Here is a 23527-nt window from a genome sequence, read left to right on the forward strand (position 1 = left end):
TGTTTTTCATCCCGGAATAAAAACTCTAACAAGGAAGCTGGCTGCCATAATTGAAGTTAATCACTGCTGAGCTCAGACGTGGCAGTCCTGATTTCAGGAGAGGTGCTTTTGTACGTTTCGTTACTGTCATTGCACATTTCCAGCACTGACGGCTCACATGTGATACTCCCGGTAATGCTGATAACAATCCATCGAGTGGCACTCACAAGTGAGTCAGAGCTGCCTTCTTGCCAGATGCTGTCATCTCTTTTCAGTGTCTCTCCCCGCCGGTCGACTGGCATGGGGTGATCCCTCCAGTATGACACGGCTGTTGCTTAGAGACTGCGCCGCTGTGAGGTGTTTGGTCTCTCCACAGTCACCGGGGGATCGCGAGCAAATGAAGCAGGTCAGAGGGCCACGCTGCAAGACAGGAAGCACCAAAAGACACTATTATTACACAGTTAGAGACAAGTGGCTGCTCTCACAGACTTGACGAGCGACTGGCCCTTTGGGAGAAAAAGCAGTTTTCGCTGCAGGTGAGATGCGATAATGAACACAACTGTTTTTCATCTCCTCTGGCCCCCCACAGTGGGTGTTCTTTATTTAAGACAGATAGGAGATGATTTATCTTTTATGATCAATTTCTAGGTTGAGTTAGTTACTGATGGCTACAAAACACTCTGATCCTCACACATTAAGTTCATTTCTAAGAAGATGAGATATCAGACTGGTGTGCCAGTATTATATCCTTCATCCTCTCAAGCGACTTTCCCCTGACTTTTTCTTTTTTGTGTGCTCTTGGTTTAATGTTTTGCCTTTCAGTGGTTTAATAGCGCAGAGCTGTGTGAGTGTTGCAGGACAGAAAATGGGCCAGAGTTCTGTCTAATGTGGGTCACAGTGGTTTATTAAAAGCATGTCCATTTATTCAAGCCTTTCATAGGAAAATGGTTGATTGTGCCTTTGAAGTGCATCAGGCTTTACCAGATTTTTCCCCCATCTTCAAACAGTGTCATATTTTGTTTTTTGGTTACACCTCTAAAAGCATTTTGTATAAAATCAGATTTGGGGTATGATGAAAACACTTCTGTGTGCAGCTTTCCAAAGACACCTGTAGGATTTCAGTCTTTACACACACACACACACACACACACACACACACACACACACACACACACACACACACACACACACACACACACACACACACACACACACACACACACACACGTGTGTTAAATAACACTCTTCTGTCAGTCGAATAAACCCCAAATTTTAGAGGCTTCTTTTGTGTTTTTCTGTATCTGGATCAGCTGCTGGCATCAGGTGGGACCCTTGGGTCAAACCTTGACTTCTGATTGGCTAAATAAGTAGATCAGCTTATTCAGAAGACAACTAATAGAGGACATCTTTGCCTCGGGAGTCCCCTGGCACAGAGAGCCTGAGACAATTGAGCTGGAAATGGATTGGACTGAATAAGAATATGACAGAGAGATGGGAGAGTGAATGTTCTGGATAAATGATGGATTGATCTGTATTTGGCATATCAGTGAAATATTGAAAAGCACTGTCAACATTTGCTAGAGATTTTTACTGTATCATCTTTGATGTTGCAGTCAAACTGCAAAAGTACAGATGATCAACAGACTGTAGCAAAACTTAAACTGAAAGCATCTGATCTTAACCCACTTGGTGGGTAGTGTTTAGTGTACAGGTGTCAGCTCTATCAGGTACATCGTCTACTTATATTTGAATGGCCTCAGCTCACTAAAGGCGACAAGGGAGGGAGAGGAAGAGAGGAGCGAGGTAGAAACTAGGGCACTGTTATCTGGCCCCTTTTTACCAACCACCAGGCAGAAAGCAGAGAATGAGAAAGAAAGAGCCTTGGAGAGAAGGAGAGGACACCAGCAGTGAAGTGAAGCTTTAGTCTGGACGTGGGAACCTCCAGAGTCAACATCTGACACCAAGGACCTGAAGAAAAACAGCACAAAGACAACCTTGACTGACTCGCACACTCGCAGGGACGTGCAAACCTGCGTCATTGGCTCGGAAAAGACCACAAACATGTTCGAGGAGCAGGCGACCAAGGTCAAAATCACATCCGTGGTGATCGTCGTCGGCATGTCAGCAATGCTGGCGGCGGTGGTGACTGACCACTGGGCTGTGCTCAGCCCCCGGGTGGAGAAGCTCAACGCCACCTGCGAGGCGGCCCACTTTGGCCTCTGGAGGCTCTGCAAGAAGAGCATCTTCATCGTGGAAGAGGACCCTCAGGGCAAAGGCTGCGGGCCAATCAGCTTACCTGGAGGTAAGTTGAGGTCAAGGTGATCTTCATGTCTTATTTATCTTTAATTTAATCTGATTTGTGGATTTGTTGTGTGGTAGCTGATGGAAAGCTTTCCTGGCTTGAGTTTTCAGGAGTTATAGTGAGAAGATGAAAACTTTGTGACATGTGGATTGGAGTTGGTGAATAATAATTAGAGCTCTATAAAACCATATAATTGAATAGATAAAATACCAAGAAAAAAATTCATTCCTCCTAAAACTATTTTTAGGAGGAACTGGAAACAAACCCATTCTCTAAACGTGTGAGGCTCAAGTGTCAGTGTGAGCCTGCAGCAGTGCTGGTCAGCTTTTTTTTTTTCCATCTGTGCAGCTGTCCCTTTCTCTATTTTCTCCTTTCACACGCATACAATGCCACATGCCAGCACATATGTTGGCACGTGCTGGCATGTGTGCATGCATTCACACAAACTCACACACACACACACACGGACATGTGCTTGGACTGAATGTTTAACAGCTCTATGACCAGCTTCCCAGCGAACCATTATTATCTTCCTCAGAGGAAGTCACTGAACAGACTGCCAATTAAGCACATTCCAACGGCTGAAGTCAAGTTCGCAACGGAAGTGCGAATGGAGTTTTTATTTTATTTTTTTGCCGTACTTCACAGTTAACACGACTTTGTTGATTTTGTTCCGTTCGGGCTCTTCAACCTTCAGAGTACAAAGAGAAATAAAAGTCAGTTTATCTCACAGCCTTTTCCTCTAATTTCCCTGCTGTTTCTCAGAAAACAGCATAGTCTTACATCATTTGTCAAAATACAGTCTGACTCTTTCTATATTAAAATGAAAGCTCGGATGCTTTTTAACTGATACCTCTTTTGTCTTGTCTGACTCATAGTGTCAAAACAGATTTGCAACTGGCTTTGATCAAAATAGACATATAACTGTCTAGAGAGCCATTTTTAAGGATTTTTTTCTGATGCCGCTGATAAACAGCGTTTTGAAGGATGCTTAAATTCACTCAGCTGTGGAAAGAACTCCATTAATTGCAAGCTGTTAAAAAAAAGAAAGCAAAAGTACAAGAGAGCCAAAGATGGTGCAAAATCTGTCAAAAAGTCAGGTAATTTTCAAAGTCATTTTAGAAGTCCTTTTGGATACTTGCGTAACATTTCATACTGTAACTCTGAAAATAAGTCAAAAACACAAGTCAAGCTTTTATTTAAGACTCTTTTTCCACCAAAAAAAAAAAGTCTTTAATTAGAAACTCTCTCTGAACAGAGCCAGCCCTGGGGGTAAAGAGTGTCTCTCCCTGGCCTCTGGCTGTGTGTGCGTGCCTTGCAGCTTAACTGAAAGATTTCGCTCTGACTCTGTCATTGACTTTGCCTCCGGCTTCAGCACCTCAGGATCAGCGCAGGCCTTAATGAAGTGTGGCTTCCCGCTCCAGCTCATGAGTTAGAGTACACCTGGGAGACTCAGGAGGAATGAAGAAGACTTGGGGGGAAAGAAACAGACGATTGCTTGGGCGTGTAAAGGCAGGAATGCCCATGTGGAGAGAGCGAGACTGGGTGCTCTTTTAGAGAGTCTGAAGATGGAGGAGAGAGATGGGACTTTCTGTCAGGAAAGATGATGCTGCACCTTATTTTACTGCATGTATCTCATGCAAATTGAGGTGGAGGCAAAAGGCAGGTGGAAAAGAAGTGTGACAGCTACCTGTCATAAAAATCTGAACACCTTGCAAAAACAGTCACAGATACATTTTTGTGTTTTAAGACCTTTGCTGGGGATTTGTTTTCGTCGTGGACAAGTCAGTCACCTGTGGAATGCATGAAGGGCAGCATGTAGTATGACAAATGATCCAGTCACAACCATCACAGCCTGACAGAAGCACTAAAACAGTGTCGGAATATTTGTGCGAAATCTCAAGTGCTTCTCTGGCGCCACACCAAGAGTTCAGCTTAGCCTTAAGTTTGTTTCCATTTCTCCGGGTCTGCAGTGAGAAACAAAAAAAATATACCAGCTGTTTTGTCAGACACCCCTTGGCTACATTCCCACAACTACCATGATGCTTTCACATCTGGGTAATGAGAGAAAATGAGTCACTCTTATATCAACTGAAAAGATTAAGAGATTTTGGTGTGTGGTTGCCCTAGCATTTTACTCCCACGACAGGCTGAATAGTTTTGGTTACACAAGCCCATCTCTTCTCATTTGTGACCCTGTTGCTCTCTGTAGGCATGGCGGTGCTTCTCTAGTTCTAGCTTCCTTTTATGCACTGTAATCCAAAGACGTCGCAGGGCAAGACGCTGATTGGTCAGCCTATTTTGTGCTTTGTGTCACTGAACATCCTTACCAGGCTGACTGACCCGCTCCAGTGCCCAGGAAAAGGTGTCAAAACGCATCCTCTGAGATGCTTTTCTCCACTTCCATCCACCAGATCAGTCTGCCAGGTCTGCGCAGTTTGACATGAGGCGAGAGAGGACTGCGGAAGAAACAGCCGTCCTCTGCCTTCAGAGGTCTTCTTGTTTCTTGATGGAGTGCTATGAGGCTGAGCGGTGAGGGTTTAGGTAGAGCGCACATTGTATGTGCCTAAAATACTCGAGTGTCTTTTTTTTTTTTTTTACATAAGGGGGCTTTTGTTTGAATTTAAAAAGCCAGGCAACAAAACCGTGCAACTAGGTCTGCCTTGAAAAGTAAAATTGACTGTTCTAATTGATTGCAGACAACAGCTAAAATCCAATTAGTGTGGCTGGCCATGCAGTTCTAATTAATTACTTTGATAGTTTAGGATTTATTAGTCCAGGCGACAAATATGACACCAAAATATGTGGAATATGTACAAGCATGCCAGATTCTGAAGACAAGCAAAAGCAAGCAGAGGGGCTGACTGGCTAACACCTGTGTTACCTTATCTGCTTCTAAATTTAATGTGTCAAGCATAAAAAGAAGAAAAAAAACAGGTTGCTCATGAGTGCACTATAACAGATTACATCCTTGATGAAGAGTATACCCAAGCAAGCAGCAGTTATTGGACTTAATAACACAGATTTGCATTTTCCCCAAACAGAGGGGGAGTCAGTCGTCATGAGGAGCGTACACAAACCCCTTTTTTCATATAGACACAATTACACAGCTTTTGCGAAAGGGGTTGCGTAACAGCGGCAGCAAAGCAGTGAACCCAAATGACTTTTGAAATTAGCTTCCCACAAATGACGCATGACAGCTTGAGTGCTGTAAAAACCAAACAAACCCTTTATGGATCGTATCATGCAGCTCGGCTGGGAAATCAAGAGCACAAATGGTGCTTTTGTGCGCACGTATGTGTTCCTTCACATATGTGCTCAGAGAAGCGAGGGAGAAGAGTTCATTATCAATGATGTTTTAGTGCTTCCAAGTAGAGCAGGGCGATATGGCCAAAAATATTTATCACGATATATATTTGAAAATTTGCGATAACGATATAACCGACGATATAATTGATGCGAGACAAAATACAACTCCACAACATTACTAGCGCAAAAAGACAACCTTCCATTTATTTTCACTTAAACAAGAAGCTGGTTTTTATGTACATTAAAGCTTTATAAAAATGTAACAGTGCAAATGCAAATTCCTTGCTGAAAGTTTAACCAAAAGGCATTTCCAGTAGAAATGGGCTGACATATCCTGAGCATAACCATGTATAATATCCACTGAAGTTAAAAAGAGGTGCTTTGCAACATTAAACTGCAGTGTGCAGTACGTATTTTTCGGATCATAAGGTGCACGGGATTATAAGGCACGTTAAGCGAAACAAAGCAGTCAGATAAATCAAACTTTATTAAACTCATTCTTCTTGCTTCCTCCACTTCTGTACCATTGATTCATTAATGTTGAATTCTCTGGCAGCTGCTCTATTCCCATGTTGTTGCAGTATATTAATGACTAACCTCGTATTGTGGATGGATTATCTCAGTTGTTCTCCTGACTGAAGTTTGGTCCGTTTACAGTATCCTGCCATGCGATTGCATTTGTCTCTAACCATGAAGAACCTTCACGTTAACTTTTATAAGTGGAAAAGTGTTAGTGTTCGTCCTCCAGCTTCACTGTTTATGTTATGCTAACATAGCTGTGTCGCTAGCGATCACGTAGCACATCATTATATACCAGCTAGCCCAACTTCAGTAACCCTACAAACGTCACTGCTGTTTAGTTTCCCGTCTTCATTTATGTTGGAAGTGATAGCAGAGCTGTACGTTTGATTTTTTTCAGAAATCTCTCCGTCAGAACATGCTATATCATGCTTAGGTAACTAGCGAAACTAGCGAGCTAACTTCCGCTAGCTTCCTGCTAACTTCTAACTCCGTTAAATGTAATAACTTTTGTTTTCATGGATGCTTGGAAGTTAAACTTTATAGTTACACCTGGTAAAGCAGCAATGCTGATCGTTTTATTAAAGATGAAAGAATTTAGACAGTTTTTAACTCTAAGTGATGCTGCAGTGTTGTTTGACCTGAAGATACGGAGTTTAGGACCCAGATTACTCCCAGATTTAAGAGCATCTTAGTCCGACAAATATGACAATAACAACGGCCGCTTGCATGTTCTGCAAAAAAATGTGCTTTGTCGTGTATCTGACGGACAAACACCAAACCAGTTCCACATCACTGAAGTTGCACCATTTTTACAAACCAATTCTGGTTCATCTGTTTCACTCAACAATCGGCCATGTGCGTATGAAAACAAAGGCACTGCGCATGCGCATTTTACTCCCATTCTATCGCGATATTTCATTTTCCTATCGTTGCCTAACATTATACCGGTATTACCGTGAACGGTATAATATGGCCCAGCCCTACTTCCAAGAGGTCAACCATCATGGTGTTTTTTTGGAGCTCCAAAAAACACCTTCAAGTATAAAAGCTTGCCTCTGACACAGTGCCTTTCAAATGCCCTCGATTCATAGACACAGTAGAACCAACATCCCCTTGAGCCACCCTTTTTCTCTTTCTTTCCAACCACGCTCTGAGCGCAGAGCCCAAAACTGCGGAGGTGTGTCGCTGGAATTTGGTATTCAGAAAACAACTCACAGCTTCAAAATTTCAGATGAATCATTCCACGATATGTAAATTAGAAATATATAAAAAGAAATTACAGAGCTCAGGGCTGGTGTCGCTTGCAGGATGAGCAGAGGACTAAGAAACTTTACTGTTTTAAATTTCATAATAAAGGTCAGGACACACACAGGAGACATGAGGGTAGTGAGGACTCTCCTGTGCTGTTTTGTCCCAGATACTGGTGCTCAGGTAGAATAGCCATTCAAATACCACCATGATACATCCCATTCACATTGACCCAGAACTACCCGGTCGCTCTGTTTAGCTAGAAAACCAGAACAGTTTCCTAATTACCTAATATTATGTTTTCTTTGACAATCCTGCAGCAAATTCTGTACAATCTTCTAGATTATTATGTTTAAAAACATAGAAGCAATTCTGTTTAACCGTAGTGCAAAAACCACAGGAATGCTTAACTGGGGGAAGACTGAAAGGAAGAGCTAAGGTGGAAGAAAGAAACGGGCATAGTGACAGGTAGAGCGAGGAGGATGAAGAGTAAGGAATGGGTAAATTGGAAGCTGAACATCAAAGATAGAAGGTGGCAGCAGCAGAGTTTAATGGAAAGAGGTGAAACTAAAATGACAGGTGATAGCTCGTCCTAATCACTCTCCTCTGGAACTAAATCTCCACATTACCCTGACTGCAAGGTCGATGATACGCACCCAGATGTTCTCTTCTTCTGTGAATGCTCACTGTTTAGATTAACCATCGTGCTTGATTTGGGGTTTTTTTTTTTAACTATTTGTGGACAGCGTGCTTTTGCTAAAATTCAAAATGTTAATGTTTGTGCTGGATTGCAATCATACTAACAACAGGGTAACCGTAACTTGGCAACAGAAGTTACAATTTTTTGGCACGCACAAAGCAGCAGTGCGGTTAAATTGTTTTGATGAATCACGTATGCATATCTCCACGATGCCGGCGGCTTTTGACACCTCGGATAGAAAATGTGTTGAGCTGCCCGCCCTGTCTTCTGTCTGTTTTAAGCAATGAGGAAAAGAGAGATTTATTCTCTGGACTTTTCATCTTCTAACACTTTGAGTTTTTCTAGTTATGTGGTATGATCTTTTTTTTTCGTTCAATGAATCAGCAAATCACATAATGTAACAAAAATGATTATGTGGAGACTGGCATGCTACTTTTGCAACAACAACAAAAAATCTGAGGCTCTGATTTAACTTTGAAGCTACAAACAAGTTCTGTTAAAGCTTTTACATTATAAAAAAATGCAGTTGAAAGATCATAATGTGAAATATCTGTTAGGTACTAGGTATACAAGTCATAATGATGACTTAGTTTGTTAACCATCAACCTGTATTTTTCCAGATTTATTGCACATACATCTGTGTATTATTTTTAAAATACATAAATCCCACTTATAGTTGTGTGCTACAGTGTGTTTCATAAACTTTCACTCCCCAAGGGTTACTGGAATTAGATTAAATTTTAATTGAAAGTGTCGTAACATTGTGCGTAGCTACAGCTCCATGCTGCAACATTAACAATGAGGCTCTATTATTTCCATGCTTTCCACAGAGGTCATCAGCTTGTTAGAATGGAGACTGAGCACTGTTAAATCCTGCCCACACTGGAGGGAAAAACAATACATTGCTCTTTAATGACTTTGTATTGTCACCATTTGTGTTCCATCTAGATTGTTAAGCTATTTCTCCAAGCTGTCTTGCTCATGTAAAAGCAGCATCGTGACTATATACTTTACAGTCTATAGGGTTTGCAGAATCTGGCCCAAAGCAGAGAAAGTATCCAGCGTTCTCAAGTCTATTTATTATGTTGAAATGGAGTGGCTGTGTCATTATGACCATTTCACAATAAACAAAATATCAGTTTAATGCATTAGATGAATGTAGACAGCTAGGTGTGATCAAGCATCTACTGAACTTTGCTTTTGAACCGGGTTCAACCTGACTCGCTGTGTTTGTATGATGAGATGTTTTAGATCTCTAATCAACACTTAATTATTGGAAGTATCTGTCTGAATTCAAGTCTGCAACAGCCTGAAAACACAACACAGGCTATAAAAATGTCTGCGAATGTCTGGCGCTTAGGGGGCAGCAGTTGGACAATATTCAACTTTGTTTTTTTGACGAGCAGCTAGTGACAGCTAATAGAAGAAAACAGACTGAAATCAAAGACTTACTTAAAAGTGCAGCAAATTTCAGGGGATAAATCACTGTTATCCACATAAACTGCAAACAGACGGGGAAGCTTCAGAGGACTAGCAACAACCATTTTTTATGACTTTCAACATTGAAACTCTCAATCAGGATAAAACAATTAAAGAGCGGTTTTGTCTTTTGGAGCTTCTTTGCGTAATTCTAAGGGTCTTTTATTTGTCTTATCTTTGTGTGGAAGGCAGATAATGGTCTTCAGAGAGACAGGAGAAAATCTCACAGCCACACAAACACATATTAAGTCAGATTAGATTAGCCTCAGAGATAAAAACGCTTAATGAGAGATGACCGATAAAAAGAATTTATTGTGTATTATATAATATATTGTTTTAATAATATCTGTATAATGTCTGTGCTGCTCTTTGACCTCGGCCCCACCTCCAGCCTCACACACACACACCCATGCACACGCTCACACATACGAGCACAGTCCCTTTGATATGCTTTTACATGTGCAAATAGCATTCAGGCTAGCCAAGACCTGCAGCAGCCTGTTGCTAGGTTACCTCTTTAGTGATTCTTTCTCATCCCGAGTAACAAACAGCCCCACTGTTGCCTGGTACACACACGTAGTACATGCACACACACACGCAGACATATAGGCAGACACCGGCACACAAACATTGTCCATCTCTGTGTAGACAGAGAAAGCACCTGTCTGCTTTATGGGTTTAATCTCAGCGAGAAGGGAACGAAGGGACACTCGCTTGGCCTTTAAGGTCCACTCCACCTCTCGCTCTCAGCCAAGCTGCCTTCAGAGGCAACAAATAGATAAATGTGTGGGAAATGACTGCACCCAGGAATCATTTTTCTACAGCTATGAGGTTATTTTGAAGATTGTGGTCAAAGGAGCAGAGTTTGGGCAAGCAAAGTGCAGAGATGCATCATTCCCTTGTAGAAATCGGTGTGAACTCATTTCAGAGGAATACAGCCAACAGGGGAGACAGTGAAGGATTTAAGTATAAACTTTATTCTAAGATGATGGCACGCCACAGAACACTGCTATGACTTGGAGGGGGTGTTGAGCACACTGGGATCATAAAGCCAAAGAGGAACTTCAGCCATTATCATTGTTGATTTTTTAAGTGTTGTGAGTATTAAGGACGCCACAGAACCGTGCAGCAGAGAATATTTGACGCCAACCTTTTTGTAGTGGTCACCATCAAACGACATGGAGGGCTGTTTCTTATTTATACATCTAAGTTTGTTTGTTTGTTTTTGAATTGTTTTCATATGTCCTTAATCGACCACTTAGCATTAATTTGGAGAATGCTAGCATTTTACAGTCTAAATTAGCTTACCTGTAAAAGAAAGAAGCAAACTTGGGACTACTTTCTTTTTATTTAATTTACATAAATTCACCAGCCACCTTATAAGGTATGCCTAGCTGGTACTAGGTTGGACCTCGTTTTGACTTCATTGCTGCCTTAATTCTTCATGCCATAGATTCAATAAGGTCCTGGAAACATTCCTCAGAGATTTTGTCCGTATTGACATTATTGCATCACACAGTTGTTGCAGATTTGTCTGCAGCACATCCATGATCCAAATCTCCTGTTCTACCACATCCCAAAGATGCACAATTGGACTGAAATCTGGTGACTGTGGAGTCATTGTCATGTTCAGGAAATCAGTTTGAGATGATCTGAGTGATTCAATATCCTCCTGGAAGCAGCCATTAAAAGGTGGGTACACTGTGGTTATAAATGGGTGGACACCCATATGGAAAAGAAAAAGAAAAATCTTGACTTGCATCAGATGTGGCCTACTTCATGTAAGGCTTATATGATTTAATCATAAAAGGGGCCACTTTCTCATTACTTTCATATACTGTTTTAGTAAGTATCCAAAACATACAAGTTTCATTTATATAATTTTTCCAAGGGATCTTATATCTGTTTTCACTCTTGTATGCTTTTCATACAAGTTTCACACAAGACAGATACAAACTTTATAGGATTTATGTATATAACTTTTCCATATGGGCATGGTCAGCAAGAATACTCAGGTGGGCTGTGGTGTTTAAATGCTGCTAAGTTGGTACTAAGGGACCGAAGGTGCGCCAAGAAATTAATCAGAAACTGAATTCTTTATTAATCCGGAAGGAAATTATGTGGTCACAGCTGCTCCAAGACAGTAAGAACACAAGTTAAAGTATCAGCTCTTACTTTCTTTCTCTTTCCCCCACTTCACTACACCACCAGCAGCAGTTTGAAACTTTGAACTAAGGCAGGAAGGCTCCATGCTTTCATGGTGTTTATGTCAGATTCTGACTTGACCATTTGAATTTCGGGGGAGAAACCGAGACTCATCGGACCAGACAAAGTTTTTCCAATCTTCTATTCTCCAGTTTTGATGAGCCCATATAAATTGTCTACTGTAGTCTATTTGCGTCATGGCTCAATGTGTTGTGTGGTCAGAGTGCTCTTCTGCATACCTTGTTTGTAACAAGTTTCTTTGACCTCTGGCATCGATGAGACATTTTCACCCAGGGCACTGGATATATTCTCTTTTTTGGACATTCTCTGCGAATCATAGAAATGGTTGTGTGAGAAAATGCCAGTAGACAAGCCCATCTGTTCCTTCGATTTCCTTTTTATTCCTATTCAGTTTGAGCTTTAGTATGTTTTCTTGACAATATGTACATGCCTAAAAGCCTAACAGCATTTTATTTGCAATATATATCAGATTTTCCACTCACCCTGTGGGCAATCTTAATCCTTCAAACACGGGTCTTTTGCCAGAGGCATGAGAGTTTAAGGGTCCTGCACAGCATCTTTGCTGTTCCTAGGACTGTGCTCTACTGGACAGAGATCTCAGATGTCGTTTGTGGGATCTGATGGAACCACTCACCCTTGGCACTTGGCACTTCTCAGACTTTACATCTTCCTTTTTTCTGATGTTGCTATGATTCGTTATAGCTACATCTGTCACTATGACCTTCTTCCTCTGCTTGTCGACTACTACTATGCACACTTGGTTAGCCATCATCAGCTTGATCATCTGTATCTGGATCCATCTGCATCTAGAAGTCCCACAGGATCTTCATTCTCAACCTCCCTTGTGGGCTGCCACTTTACATATAGCCACACACAGAGTTTAGATGTTTAGATGTTCATTGTCACAACAGTATTACAAAAAGAAACATTTGCTATTGTGAGCACACAGTGCTCACAATAGTCTTATGCACCATTTAATGTAGTGTATCAGTCATAACTGTAAAATGTCAGTCAGTAATGTTACCTTGCTACCAGATCTACGTAGGTGGAAGCTGTTCAGCTTTGTCAGTGTGATCAATCGGCAGCTCTGGTGTGGACTGGAGTCGTTAGAGCATCCCACAGACTGTACTGTGAAAATTGCCATCCTTCACAGCAAAGGGACATAAAGATTTAAGTCCAGAATACTGCTCGTTAGAAGTAATAAATCAAGAACATTGTATATGAACACAAAACACAGATTTATATTAACAATAATTAACTTCCAAAAAAGTTACAAGTTACAGTATAGTATGATTATCAGGTGTTTCATGCGTGTGAAATTAGTTCTAGATACACAAGGCATGAGTTTCATAAAGTCTATTGATAGAATAATAGCTGATAAATAAGGTAGTTTAAAGCACAGCATGGACAAAAACTAGGTTTAGGTTAGTAGAAATGCAACAAACCACAATCCCTGTTTAGTTTGTCATAGTTTTGTATATGTATGTGCGCGTGTGCATGTGTGGGGACCAAAATCTGACATTTACTATACTGGTGGGGAGTTTCTGCACCGTGGGGACCAAAATCCAGGTCCCCTCGGGGTTGAAAGCAATTTTCACACTCAAAATGTGGTTTTAGTGTCAGGGTTACAATTAGGTTATGGTTAGGTTTAGGGTAAGGGTCAGGGTTAGGCATTCATTTTGGATGGTTAGGGTTAGGGGCTAGGGAAAGCATTATGTCAATGGGATGTCCCCACGAGGATAGCAAACCAGACGTGTGTGTGTGTGTGTGTGTGTGTGTGTGTGTGTGTGTGTGTGTGTGTGTGTGTGTGTGTGTGTGTGTGTGTGTGTGTGTAATTAATTCATATGGTTTTCTAACAGACTACAAGGATTCAGTCAGCACTATTGTCTCACCCTCTTGTTTCATCTCCCCTCTTTCTTTCTCTCTCACCTCTTTTCCCCATCGTTTCTTACTCTGCAGCAAAAAACTGCTCCTACTTCAAACACTTTACGTCGGGGGAGGAAGCTGAAGTTTTTGAAGTCAAGACCCAGAAAGGTGGGTGTTTCCTCAAAGCCACACAGGCTACATGTGTTACAACAGCATCCAACTCTGAAAAAAACAGGCAGAACGCTGTGGTTTGCCTTTTGACTTTCCATATAATAAGATAAAGCTTTAACATAAATACAATGTACACCATTTCGCTCAGAAATCAGATGAGAAATGAATCTTCTACAGCCTCAGATTTGATCTTTTTATCCCTTTTGTATTTTCAAAGTAAATGTGATTCAGTGAAAAAGCGACTCTCTTCTTATGATGACAAGCTGATGCTTTTAACTTCAGGTAGAGAGAAAGACACACTGCACACAGACATAAAGATATACATTTAGAGAACACTGCTTTAGATAAACGTTATAGGTACGCTCCACGGGTACAGTATATGTATATATGCACTACACAGTATGCACTATATATTCTCAGTTTTTTAATTCAGGTGCTTTAGGTCCCATCTCCATAGGTGTATGAAATCAAGCATCTAGCCATGAAGTCAGCCTTTACAAACATCTATTAAAAAATGGGTCACTCTAAAAAGCACATTGAATTTCTCTCTTCCTAGATTTTCCATCACCAACTGAGTGCTGTGTTATATGGAAGTGTTTAGCCACAAATAGGCAAACCAGGGTTGCCATGGTGTGTATAAGTCACCGTTACTCTGCTGACTCAAAGACTGCAGAGTGACAAACCTCCTGCAGCCTTAACACTGGCAAAACTGTCTGCCAGGAGCTTCGTAGCAGGGGTTTGAATGGCTGAGCAGCTCCTGTAGGTGTAATTTGTAGCTTGCCAAGTACTTTTGTCCATATAGTGTAAAGACAGGGCAGGACATTTACAGTAACCTGTAAACACTAATGAAATTTGCTAATATCAAGAATATTTTAAAAAATAGATGAATGGGAAAAACAAGAATTCATAGTTTTATCTTGTAGTAGAATAATACAAGATAAATATACTTTCATATGATAATAATATGTGCAGAAATACATGAAAAAAATATATGTAAAATATTTATGGGTATAGTTGCTGCTTTATGTGTGGATTTTTATGGTGTATTGAGCCGTGTTTGACTTCTACAGATTCATGCTTTATTATGGTGCTTATATGACTCCATGTAAAGGCATTTATAATATGTTTCATACAAGTATGGCTGGAAACATCACTTACAACACTGAGACCAAAAAAACCCCAAATGCAATAAACAATATATATGATATTTTTTAAAGTCTAAAAAGAAATTATAACAGAAAACTTTACGTAGAATAAAATACAAGAAACAACATCAAATTCAGACTGTCTGAAAACACCTGTTCAGCAGTGAGGCACAAACAGGTAACTGTGTCTGAAATGTACAAACACTGGGATGCATTCACATACCTTCATACACACAGACAAAAGTCCTGAAAAACAACCTGCACTGGAAAGACGGAGTGTAAGGTTGTTTTACACTCGGTGTTATTCCCCAGCCAGGGTGCTGAAATGGAATAGGACGCTCCAAGGATCATTTGAGTCACAGCTGGAGTGTTACAGAGAAGAAAAGAATAGATTGTCTTTATCTGGAAAACAGACAAAATAGAAGAGGGCGGGAAGAGAGCGACAAGTTCTAATCATCTTGTTATAAGCCTTCAGTATCTTATCTGTCATGCAAGCGGCATTATTGCCAGTTTGGATAAATGGCTGTTGTTTTAAAAGTGGGGCTAATTTAAAGGCTAATTATCTGTGACACAACTCGGCTGAGCGCAATACTGAAACAATTATTATGTTAACGATACTGTAATCCTCCCCTTCTGTTCCTACCCACTGTCTCGGTTTTTAATCACCTCCACTTTCTCTTCTTCCCCTGCTCTCAAAGACGACCGTGTTTACTGTATTTTTCCCTCTCTTCGTTTCCCCTTTTCGTTCATCTACTTCTTACTAATTTCTACTAATTTTTTTCTTCTCTTTCTGCAGAGTACAATATCTCAGCAGCAGCCATTGCCATCTTCAGTCTGTTCTTCATGATCCTGGGAACCCTGTGTGTAATCTTCTCCTTTGGGAAAGGGCGGGACTATCTGCTCCGGCCTGCTGGGATGTTTTTTGCCTTTGCAGGTCAGCTATTACAGATGATTTTGCCTTGTATTTACAGCTCAATATGAGCTGTGTCATTGTCATTGTGTTGCACACCCTCTTCACTGGTGATAAATGTTACTTATGCAGAGTTAATAAAATTGTTTCATGTTTGTGAGAGACAGAGAGAGAGAGGTGTCAAATGCCGATAGAGTTGATGTTTCTCTGAGGTGACAATTTCAAATATCTAAGTGTTAAATTACCTATGATTGGTGTGAGCGCCGATCTGTTCCAAACTTAAAATAAAACTGACAATCTTCTAGTATAAACGAGAAACTGTGACAGCGTTTGACTGAACCGTCTTGACAACACAAATGGCATGAATGCAAATGAAGCATCTGCTTTTTCTGAAGCCGATTATAACCAGTTCTCTCTTTCTGGCATGCAGGCCTTTGCATCATCATCTCTGTCGAAGTAATGCGCCAGTCTGTGAAGCGCATGATCGCCAGTGATGAGACCATCTGGATTGAATACTACTACTCCTGGTCATTTACCTGCGCCTGTGCCTCCTTTACGCTGCTCATCCTCAGTGGAGTCGCCCTGCTCCTCATCTCCATGCCTCACATGCCACGTAACCCCTGGGAGACATGCATGGACGCTGAGCCTGACACCTTAGATTAGCCACAGGTGATGTAACAGCTATATCTTTAAAAAAAAAAGAAAGAAAAAAACCCACACACTCTCACACACACAAACAACTGTAACTATAACCAACTTTACTCTGAAAGGAGATGTTTTCTCTTTCTGTTATTATTGCGATCAATTTTCCAAAGCATTAAAAGATTTTCTGCATCATTTCTCATGATCACATCCATTGGTTTCATTCAGTGTTTACCAAAAATATTAACACAAAATATCAACACGTTGTAGAACAATTGGGACCAAGAACTGTTTAAAAGTTGGTAAGTTATATCTGAGATCTGAGACTGATTTGCCAAGACTCATCTTTATTCTGTATTTCTAAAAGCTCCTATTTTTCTTAAAATTCATATTTTCAAGTAACTATGACTTAGGTTACAGTACCAGAAAGAAGTAAATATCGTTGTGACAATAAATAAATCAATGATTGGCAAAAGCTGTGTGACATCTGAAGATTGGATTCCTTCAAACAGTCCCAGGCTTTTTTTTTTCGTCATTTTTGTCTGTATGTCAACCAGTAAATCATTCCTGAAATGTTACTGCATTAAAGGAAATTAAGTCTGAAGTTTTTCTGCTTAGCCTATATTTGGCTAGTGCCGACATGTCAGCATCTTTCACACAAACTACAGGCAGCCAAGACAGTGTCTTACTGACCAAAGCAATTGTAAGGAGGATTTTGGTGCAACACTGTATAGTTCTGTGTGACCAATTTACCCCAGTGACAGCCAGAAACCTCGAGCAACAATTCACCAATCAGTCAGGCACCAGTGGTTGCTAGGCCGTCACCAGCTGGTCTCAAGGCCTGTGTGACTGGGTCTTCAGGGGTCACTGTCAAGAGCCTATATAATGCCAGGTTTTGATGAGGTGTAAATATAATAGATCAGCAGTTTGATTTTTTAATACTGGATATTGGATCCAACAAGTGGATGGCTATAACTGAGGAATGAATCAGCCTAAAGTATTATGGTATGCTTTGTACAAATGTGGAAGAAGTAACACATTAAAAAAAAAAAACATCTGGAATGCTCTTTATGTCCTGTGTAGACAGATTCTTTTTCATTTGCACATCACATTTAGTTGTTTGTGACACATTAGCCTGTAAAGAAGTCCAAACTGCTGGGCAGTTACATATACATTCATAATGCATCTGGTCATCGGTGATTTATCTGACACCAGTACTGTCCAACTGCAGTAAATCGAGTCCTTATTAAAGTAAGATCATTTTCAAATGCATTATTATACTGAAATTCAACAAATAAATCAGAAAAAGAAAGACTGACTTTTTTTTCTTTTAAGAAAGACTGAACTAAATCTGTACCCCACCACAACAGATAGGAAGAGTGAGCTTACACGCTTTAATGAGTTGTAATGGTCGGCAGCCTTTTCATTCCTCCAACTTTCTACAATCGATCTGTGCCATTGATCATCGTGAGAGAGACACCGCATCCCGGATACTCCCTTGTTGACATAAGTCATTGATTTTTGAGTCACTGTTCAAGATGTCTGGTGATTTAGGTCTAGCAGCTCTGATCCATACTGTTGTCAATAATATCTGCTGAACCTCTGGCCTGTGCTTTGTATGTTAGAAATGTTCTGTTGTCAGTCGAGACCCAGAAAAAAGTAGTTAAAACACTGCAAACATCAATTTTAAGAACATCGCTGATTATTTATATATAACAGCAATATCTTACTCGATATATAAAGAATTTGGGTGGTGGTCCCAATACTTAGTTTCAGGTATGTAAACTAAACAGTTATCCTAGAATAAAATGCTGGACTGATCTTCTAAACTTGAAAACTAGTGACACACTAGAACAATGTGGTTTCTTTTCTTCAGATGTCTGCATGAGTGATGGGCAAGGTGTCTGTGCAGTCACATTATGGGAACCAGCAGAACACAGCAAGATCAAAATTATACAGTGTTCAATGAGTGCTGTATGATTTATTGAATGAACTGGGGGATCAGGTCTGCAACCAATCGCACTCTTTGGTGCATCAAGACGGTGATAAAATGGCAATAAGATTGAGTCAATCTGTTATCAGTTTGCAGCTGAATAGGTTCAAGTTGGCAGTTACATCTGTTTGTGATAATATGGCAATCACAAATGTGTTACCGTATGCTGCAAACCTGTTGTTTATGTACACAGAAATTCATATTAACTACTTACATTCAGAATTCATCCAGAACCTCGTAGATATGAAAGAGACATTCACAAATAGTGATATAGTTGCTGCTGGACAGCAATCTACCAGCAGCATGACACACGCCCTCGGCAACTTCACGTTTATATAAGAATAGAACCAGAATAAAACCAGTTGGCAACCAGCTGAGTCGTGTCCCCTGTTGACTGAAATGTTTTGGCAATCTGTCTGTGTTTATGAATTAGAAGGCAATTATTTGCACTCAGTCCAAGTTAGACCGCAGTTACTTGGAGACCAGTTTCCTCCCACCAGGTAGCCTGTGCGATCATCCTGAAAGTGGTCACGGAGAGTGGTCACCAAGAGGTTTAGGGTGTTGCACGTTCAACCTCGGAGCAACCAGCTGGTCATCACAGCTACTTGCAATCTTAGTCTCCAAGTCACCCCCCCAAACAAGATAAAAATCTGTGCAATCACCAGGCAACCACTGATTTTAACCAGTCATTTACGAGTATACTACAGGTTGCCATACTATTTTTACTCCAGTGTGACTAAGCCATAACAGCAGCTCCAGCCTATCAATCCACTGCTTATTTATTAACTATTTAGGGGATTGTCACTTACAACTTATCAGTTGTGAACATTTAAAAATCTACATTAATTTAATAATAATAATTATAATTTATCAATAGTCCTAGTGCTACCTAACAACAGCTGGTTGAATTAACAAGTGACAAAAACTGTCCAAACTAAAGAGCCAAAGCTTTTGTCTACCTTTAAACGGGATCGGCCATCGTTCCAGTTTTGCTCCAGATAGTAATGTTGTTTTAAAAGCAAAAACAAAACAAAACAGGAAGACCATTAAGATTTCTGTTTGGTTTTTTTTTTTTCATTCCAGTGCAGTATTCACATTTTTGTTGGGATTGTTTTCCATTATGGGGTCACAAATATTTAGAATAAGTCGTGTTTTTTTTAAAGTATTGTCATTGAATGTAAAATAGTAATTCGAATGATGAAGAATTTTATATCTTAGCTGTCTAAAGAAAACCGTGATCGGAAAGATGTGGCTTTTTATTCAGTTTCACAGATGAAATGAATCAGAGATGATCTCTGCAACAACAAAAACTCCAATGCCTGATTTTACCTGACGGCAGTCGTTTTGTAACAAAATGTTAACCAAAAAAAAAAAAAAAACTGTCTACATCTTATATGTTATTTCTCAGTGAGTCACTCAGCCACGGAGTTATTCAGCTGGTGCAGGTACAGCAAAATTAAAGATCCCTGAATGATGATGCTTCACTCAAGAACACAAGAAGACATTATTGCTTTTATCTCTGAGGTCTTTCTGAGAAAGAACAATCCCATTTTCCTTTCACCGGTACAATATCCACCTTTGTATTTTAGGAATATTAAATAAAACTTGCATGTATCTTCATTTTGTTAACCACTAATGAGGATGTGAAATGATCCTGTGACTGAATCTGGACATCACATTTTTAAAATAATTAACAGCCAAAGAATGACTCAAGACATGTATAATAATAATAATAATAATATGTATAATAAAGCATTTATACCAGTTCTGTGAAAAAAGCCTGACTCAGTGTTAATACAGTAATTATATAAACAAGGTGATTTTTACTTTTGATTTGTAAAATTGCTCTTATATGTCAGTGATTAGCTTTTTTAAAGAATAAGATCATGTTCATCAAAAAATTGAGTAAAGCTTTTTAATTCTTTGTTTCTGTGCAAGTAAATGTTGAATTTTTACATTTTTGGGGGGCATATTCTTCCACATTGACCTTCAAATGTCTACTAATTTATTACTCATGCTTAATCATGCTAGTGCCTCTGTACTTACATTACTGTTGAAATCATATCAATACTAATAAAACAGGGCCTTTCCCTCCTATTATGTTTTGATATGTTTAGCTTTAGAGTGACAAAGTGGATTGTTTATTTATTTCAAAATAAAAGTGGTATTTTAAGTCATTTCTTGACCAAACATTTCATTGTATTTCCGTTTTGTTTGTTTTTTTCACTTTGCCTTTACAATTACAGTGTCTTCAGCACCACGGAGTCTTTACCTTACAGTATAAAGCAACTTGAGACATTTGTAACTGTGGTACAATCATAATAACACTGAATTAATAGTGAATGGTAAATGGTAAATGGCCTGTATTTATATAGCGCTTTTCTAGTCCCTAAGGACCCCAAAGCGCTTTACATATCCAGTCATCCACCCATTCACGCACACATTCACACACTGCGTTCAGGGAAGCTTTCAACCAGAAAATGTGCTTGAATTGAGAGACAAACCTACTGGAAAGTCTTCAGACGCCTAACATTCAGCAAGTTAAGGTTTTTCAGGAGTGGATGTAATGGATGGATGAAAATCTTTAAATCATTCATGACATACTTACCTTACAAGAATGAGAACAGCATTGGTAGAGCATATACTAAGAGCACCCATGTGCTTTCTACATCCTACATTTGTTTGATTTTAGATTTTCCGTCATAGTTAATTAAGCAACTGCAATGATGCCTTTAGGAGAAAATTCCACTTTATCATTGCATCCCACTTATAGTTAGACTTTCGATTGTCTTTGGTTACAAAAAAAAATTAATACAATCTTTGTTGAACTGCTTTTATATTGTAGAGAAGCACAACTGTCCAGTGAGAACTGAACTTGGACTGATTTAGCTCCCCAGTCACTTCATTAGTGACACCTGTCCAACTGCATGTTAAGGCAAATATTCAATCAGCCAATCACATGGCAGCAAGTCAATGCATTTAGACATCTGAGCATCAGAGTAGGAAAGACAGTGATTTAAGAGACTTTGAACATGGCATGGTTGTTGATGCCAGAGAGGCTGGTGTGAGCATTTCAGACATGCTGATCTACTGGGATTTTCCCACACAGCCATCTGTGGGGTTCAGAGAGAATGGTTTGAAAAAGAGAAAAATATTCAGCCTTGTTGCTGCCAGAGATCAGAGGAGTATGTGGTCAGACTGCTTCAAGCTGAGAGGAAGGCAACAGTTATTATAATAACCGAGGAATGAAGACGAGTATCTTGTCTTCCTTTTAGTTGCTGTACCTGTGCCACTCCTGTCTGCTAAATACAGAAAACAAAGGCAATAATTGCAACATTCTCACCAAAATTGAGCAAATTAGTAACAGTTGCTTGATCCGATGAGTCATCTTTTCTTCTGTGAGATTTGAATTGTACAGAATTTGATGTCTTTTGATGTCTTAAGGATCTGTTATACCTGCTGTTGTCACTATCACAAACTGTGGTGACCGCCAGAAGCAATGTAACATCAGCTGTGAGCCATGCTTTGGTGTTGTTTCAGCTGGTCTTACATCTCTCAATATTTGTAATGTCCCCCAGGCAGACTGACCAGTGCAGGTGTGCTAAAGTGTACAATCGTGGTGGTTTTTTACTACCATTTCATAATATATAAGTGCATCAGCGCATAGATTTATATCATATTTAAATATTATACAGATGGAGATGTTGAAAAAGGAGAAAAATGCAGCATTCCACTTGAAGTAGGAATTCAGAAATTCCAAGTTCTGAAGAAGAATTTTCAAGTATGTCCTCACTTCAAACTCAGAAAGTCCAGGAAGCCCCACCAACCCTGATTTCATCCTGATTTCAGGATGGTAGCAGTACACGTAAACATTGGTAAAAGTGAAAAGCTGTTCTGCCACTCTTGTGATTTGTGACTCCTTAAATAATCCATACACAGATCGCTGTCCATCCATCTATCAGTGAATGTGCTGAAGTTTTAAAGCACAGAGAAAAAAGCAGAAGCAAAAGAAGCATCTTTTTTGTATTGCTAGTGATGCATGAGTGGTGCTAGCTTACCAAAAGAAATCCTGTTTTTCCTTGCTTTTGTGGCCTTTCTACTGGAACACACCCCTCTCAGAAGTGATGTAACTCCCAGTTCTGACATCTGACTCCCAAGGCAAATACAATATAGCAAAACTGAAACTAGATTGCTCCTTGTTGCAGCTTCCTATACTCCTATTCCAGCGCTGATGCAGATTTTTTGTCTGACTAGTGACACTTAATGCTCAGGAGAATACTGCAGTGAGTCTGTCACAGTCTCAGCACCATCCAGAGTTGGTCTGCAATACAAACCACGAGGGCCCCTGAGCATTGCTTAAATGCCACATCCTGAGCATGGCTGTTAAACATGTCCATCCCTTTATAGCCACAGTATACCCATCTTCTGATTGATGCTTGGAACATGATTATGTCACTAGGCTCAAATCATGTCAAACTGGCTTCTTGAACATGCATGAGTTCACTGTGCTCAAATGGCATCCACAGTCACCAAATCTCAGTCCTGTGAAGAACCTTTCAAATCTCTGAGGAATGTTTTCAGCGTCTTGTTGATTCTTCACAATTCTGAAAGCAAATGATGGTCCACTCCAGTACTAGCAAGCTGTGAGATATGAAGTGACCAATAAGTGTAAGTGTTAAATGTCAGTGGTTAAAAAAAAGTCTTGCTAGAAACCCTCAAAAGGTGCAACCAAACAGAGATGTGGTCAAAGAAGTGCCATAGTTTATCTCACCTTTGTCTCACTTAGTTGACAAAAACAAGCTGACGTCTGCAGCAGTCATCCGGTCCTCTGAGTCACCGCTATGAATGTAGAGCTGTCATTCCCTTTCCTGACCTCTGACTGAGTGCTGTCAAAGCTGTTACTATTCTCTACACACCACCATTACAGTACCAGTCTTTCCCATTCAGCCTTATTCCTCAGAGAGTACAAGCAGGCAAAAAGGCTAAAATCACAGGGTTAGATTTCTTACAAGATGGGTGAATACAGAAGTGAAAA

The 23527-nt window shown here is 40.0% G+C and overlaps 1 protein-coding gene and 1 long non-coding RNA gene across 2 annotated transcripts; one reads left to right on the forward strand and one right to left on the reverse strand.

The window, feature by feature from the left end:
• The first annotated feature begins 1838 nt into the window (after positions 1–1838).
• LOC113020868 (voltage-dependent calcium channel gamma-1 subunit-like) lies at positions 1839–19541 on the forward strand. Its single transcript, XM_026165137.1, has 4 exons — positions 1839–2281; positions 13725–13799; positions 15744–15881; positions 16288–19541. Exons 1-4 carry the CDS (start codon positions 2041–2043, stop codon positions 16518–16520), a joined length of 687 nt encoding a protein of 228 aa, XP_026020922.1. The 5' UTR covers positions 1839–2040; the 3' UTR covers positions 16521–19541.
• Positions 11945–12906, reverse strand: LOC113020869 (uncharacterized). Its single transcript, XR_003272240.1, has 3 exons — positions 12790–12906; positions 12248–12620; positions 11945–12071 (listed from the first exon to the last, which is right to left on the reverse strand). It is a non-coding gene; the product is annotated as an uncharacterized LOC113020869 (long non-coding RNA).
• Positions 19542–23527: the final 3986 nt, after the last annotated feature.

The sequence above is a fragment of the Astatotilapia calliptera genome, chromosome 4 (genome assembly GCF_900246225.1).
Source record: "Astatotilapia calliptera chromosome 4, fAstCal1.2, whole genome shotgun sequence".
NCBI classification, from domain to species: domain Eukaryota; kingdom Metazoa; phylum Chordata; class Actinopteri; order Cichliformes; family Cichlidae; genus Astatotilapia; species Astatotilapia calliptera.

Coding starts and splice junctions, on each gene's coding strand:
- LOC113020868 (XM_026165137.1), top strand. CDS start 2,041: ATGTTCGAGGAGCAGGCGACCAAGGTCAAAATCACATCCGTGGTGATC. Junction 13,800..15,743: donor TGAAGTCAAGACCCAGAAAG/GTGGGTGTTTCC, acceptor CTCTTTCTGCAG/AGTACAATATCTCAGCAGCA. Junction 15,882..16,287: donor GATGTTTTTTGCCTTTGCAG/GTCAGCTATTAC, acceptor TCTGGCATGCAG/GCCTTTGCATCATCATCTCT.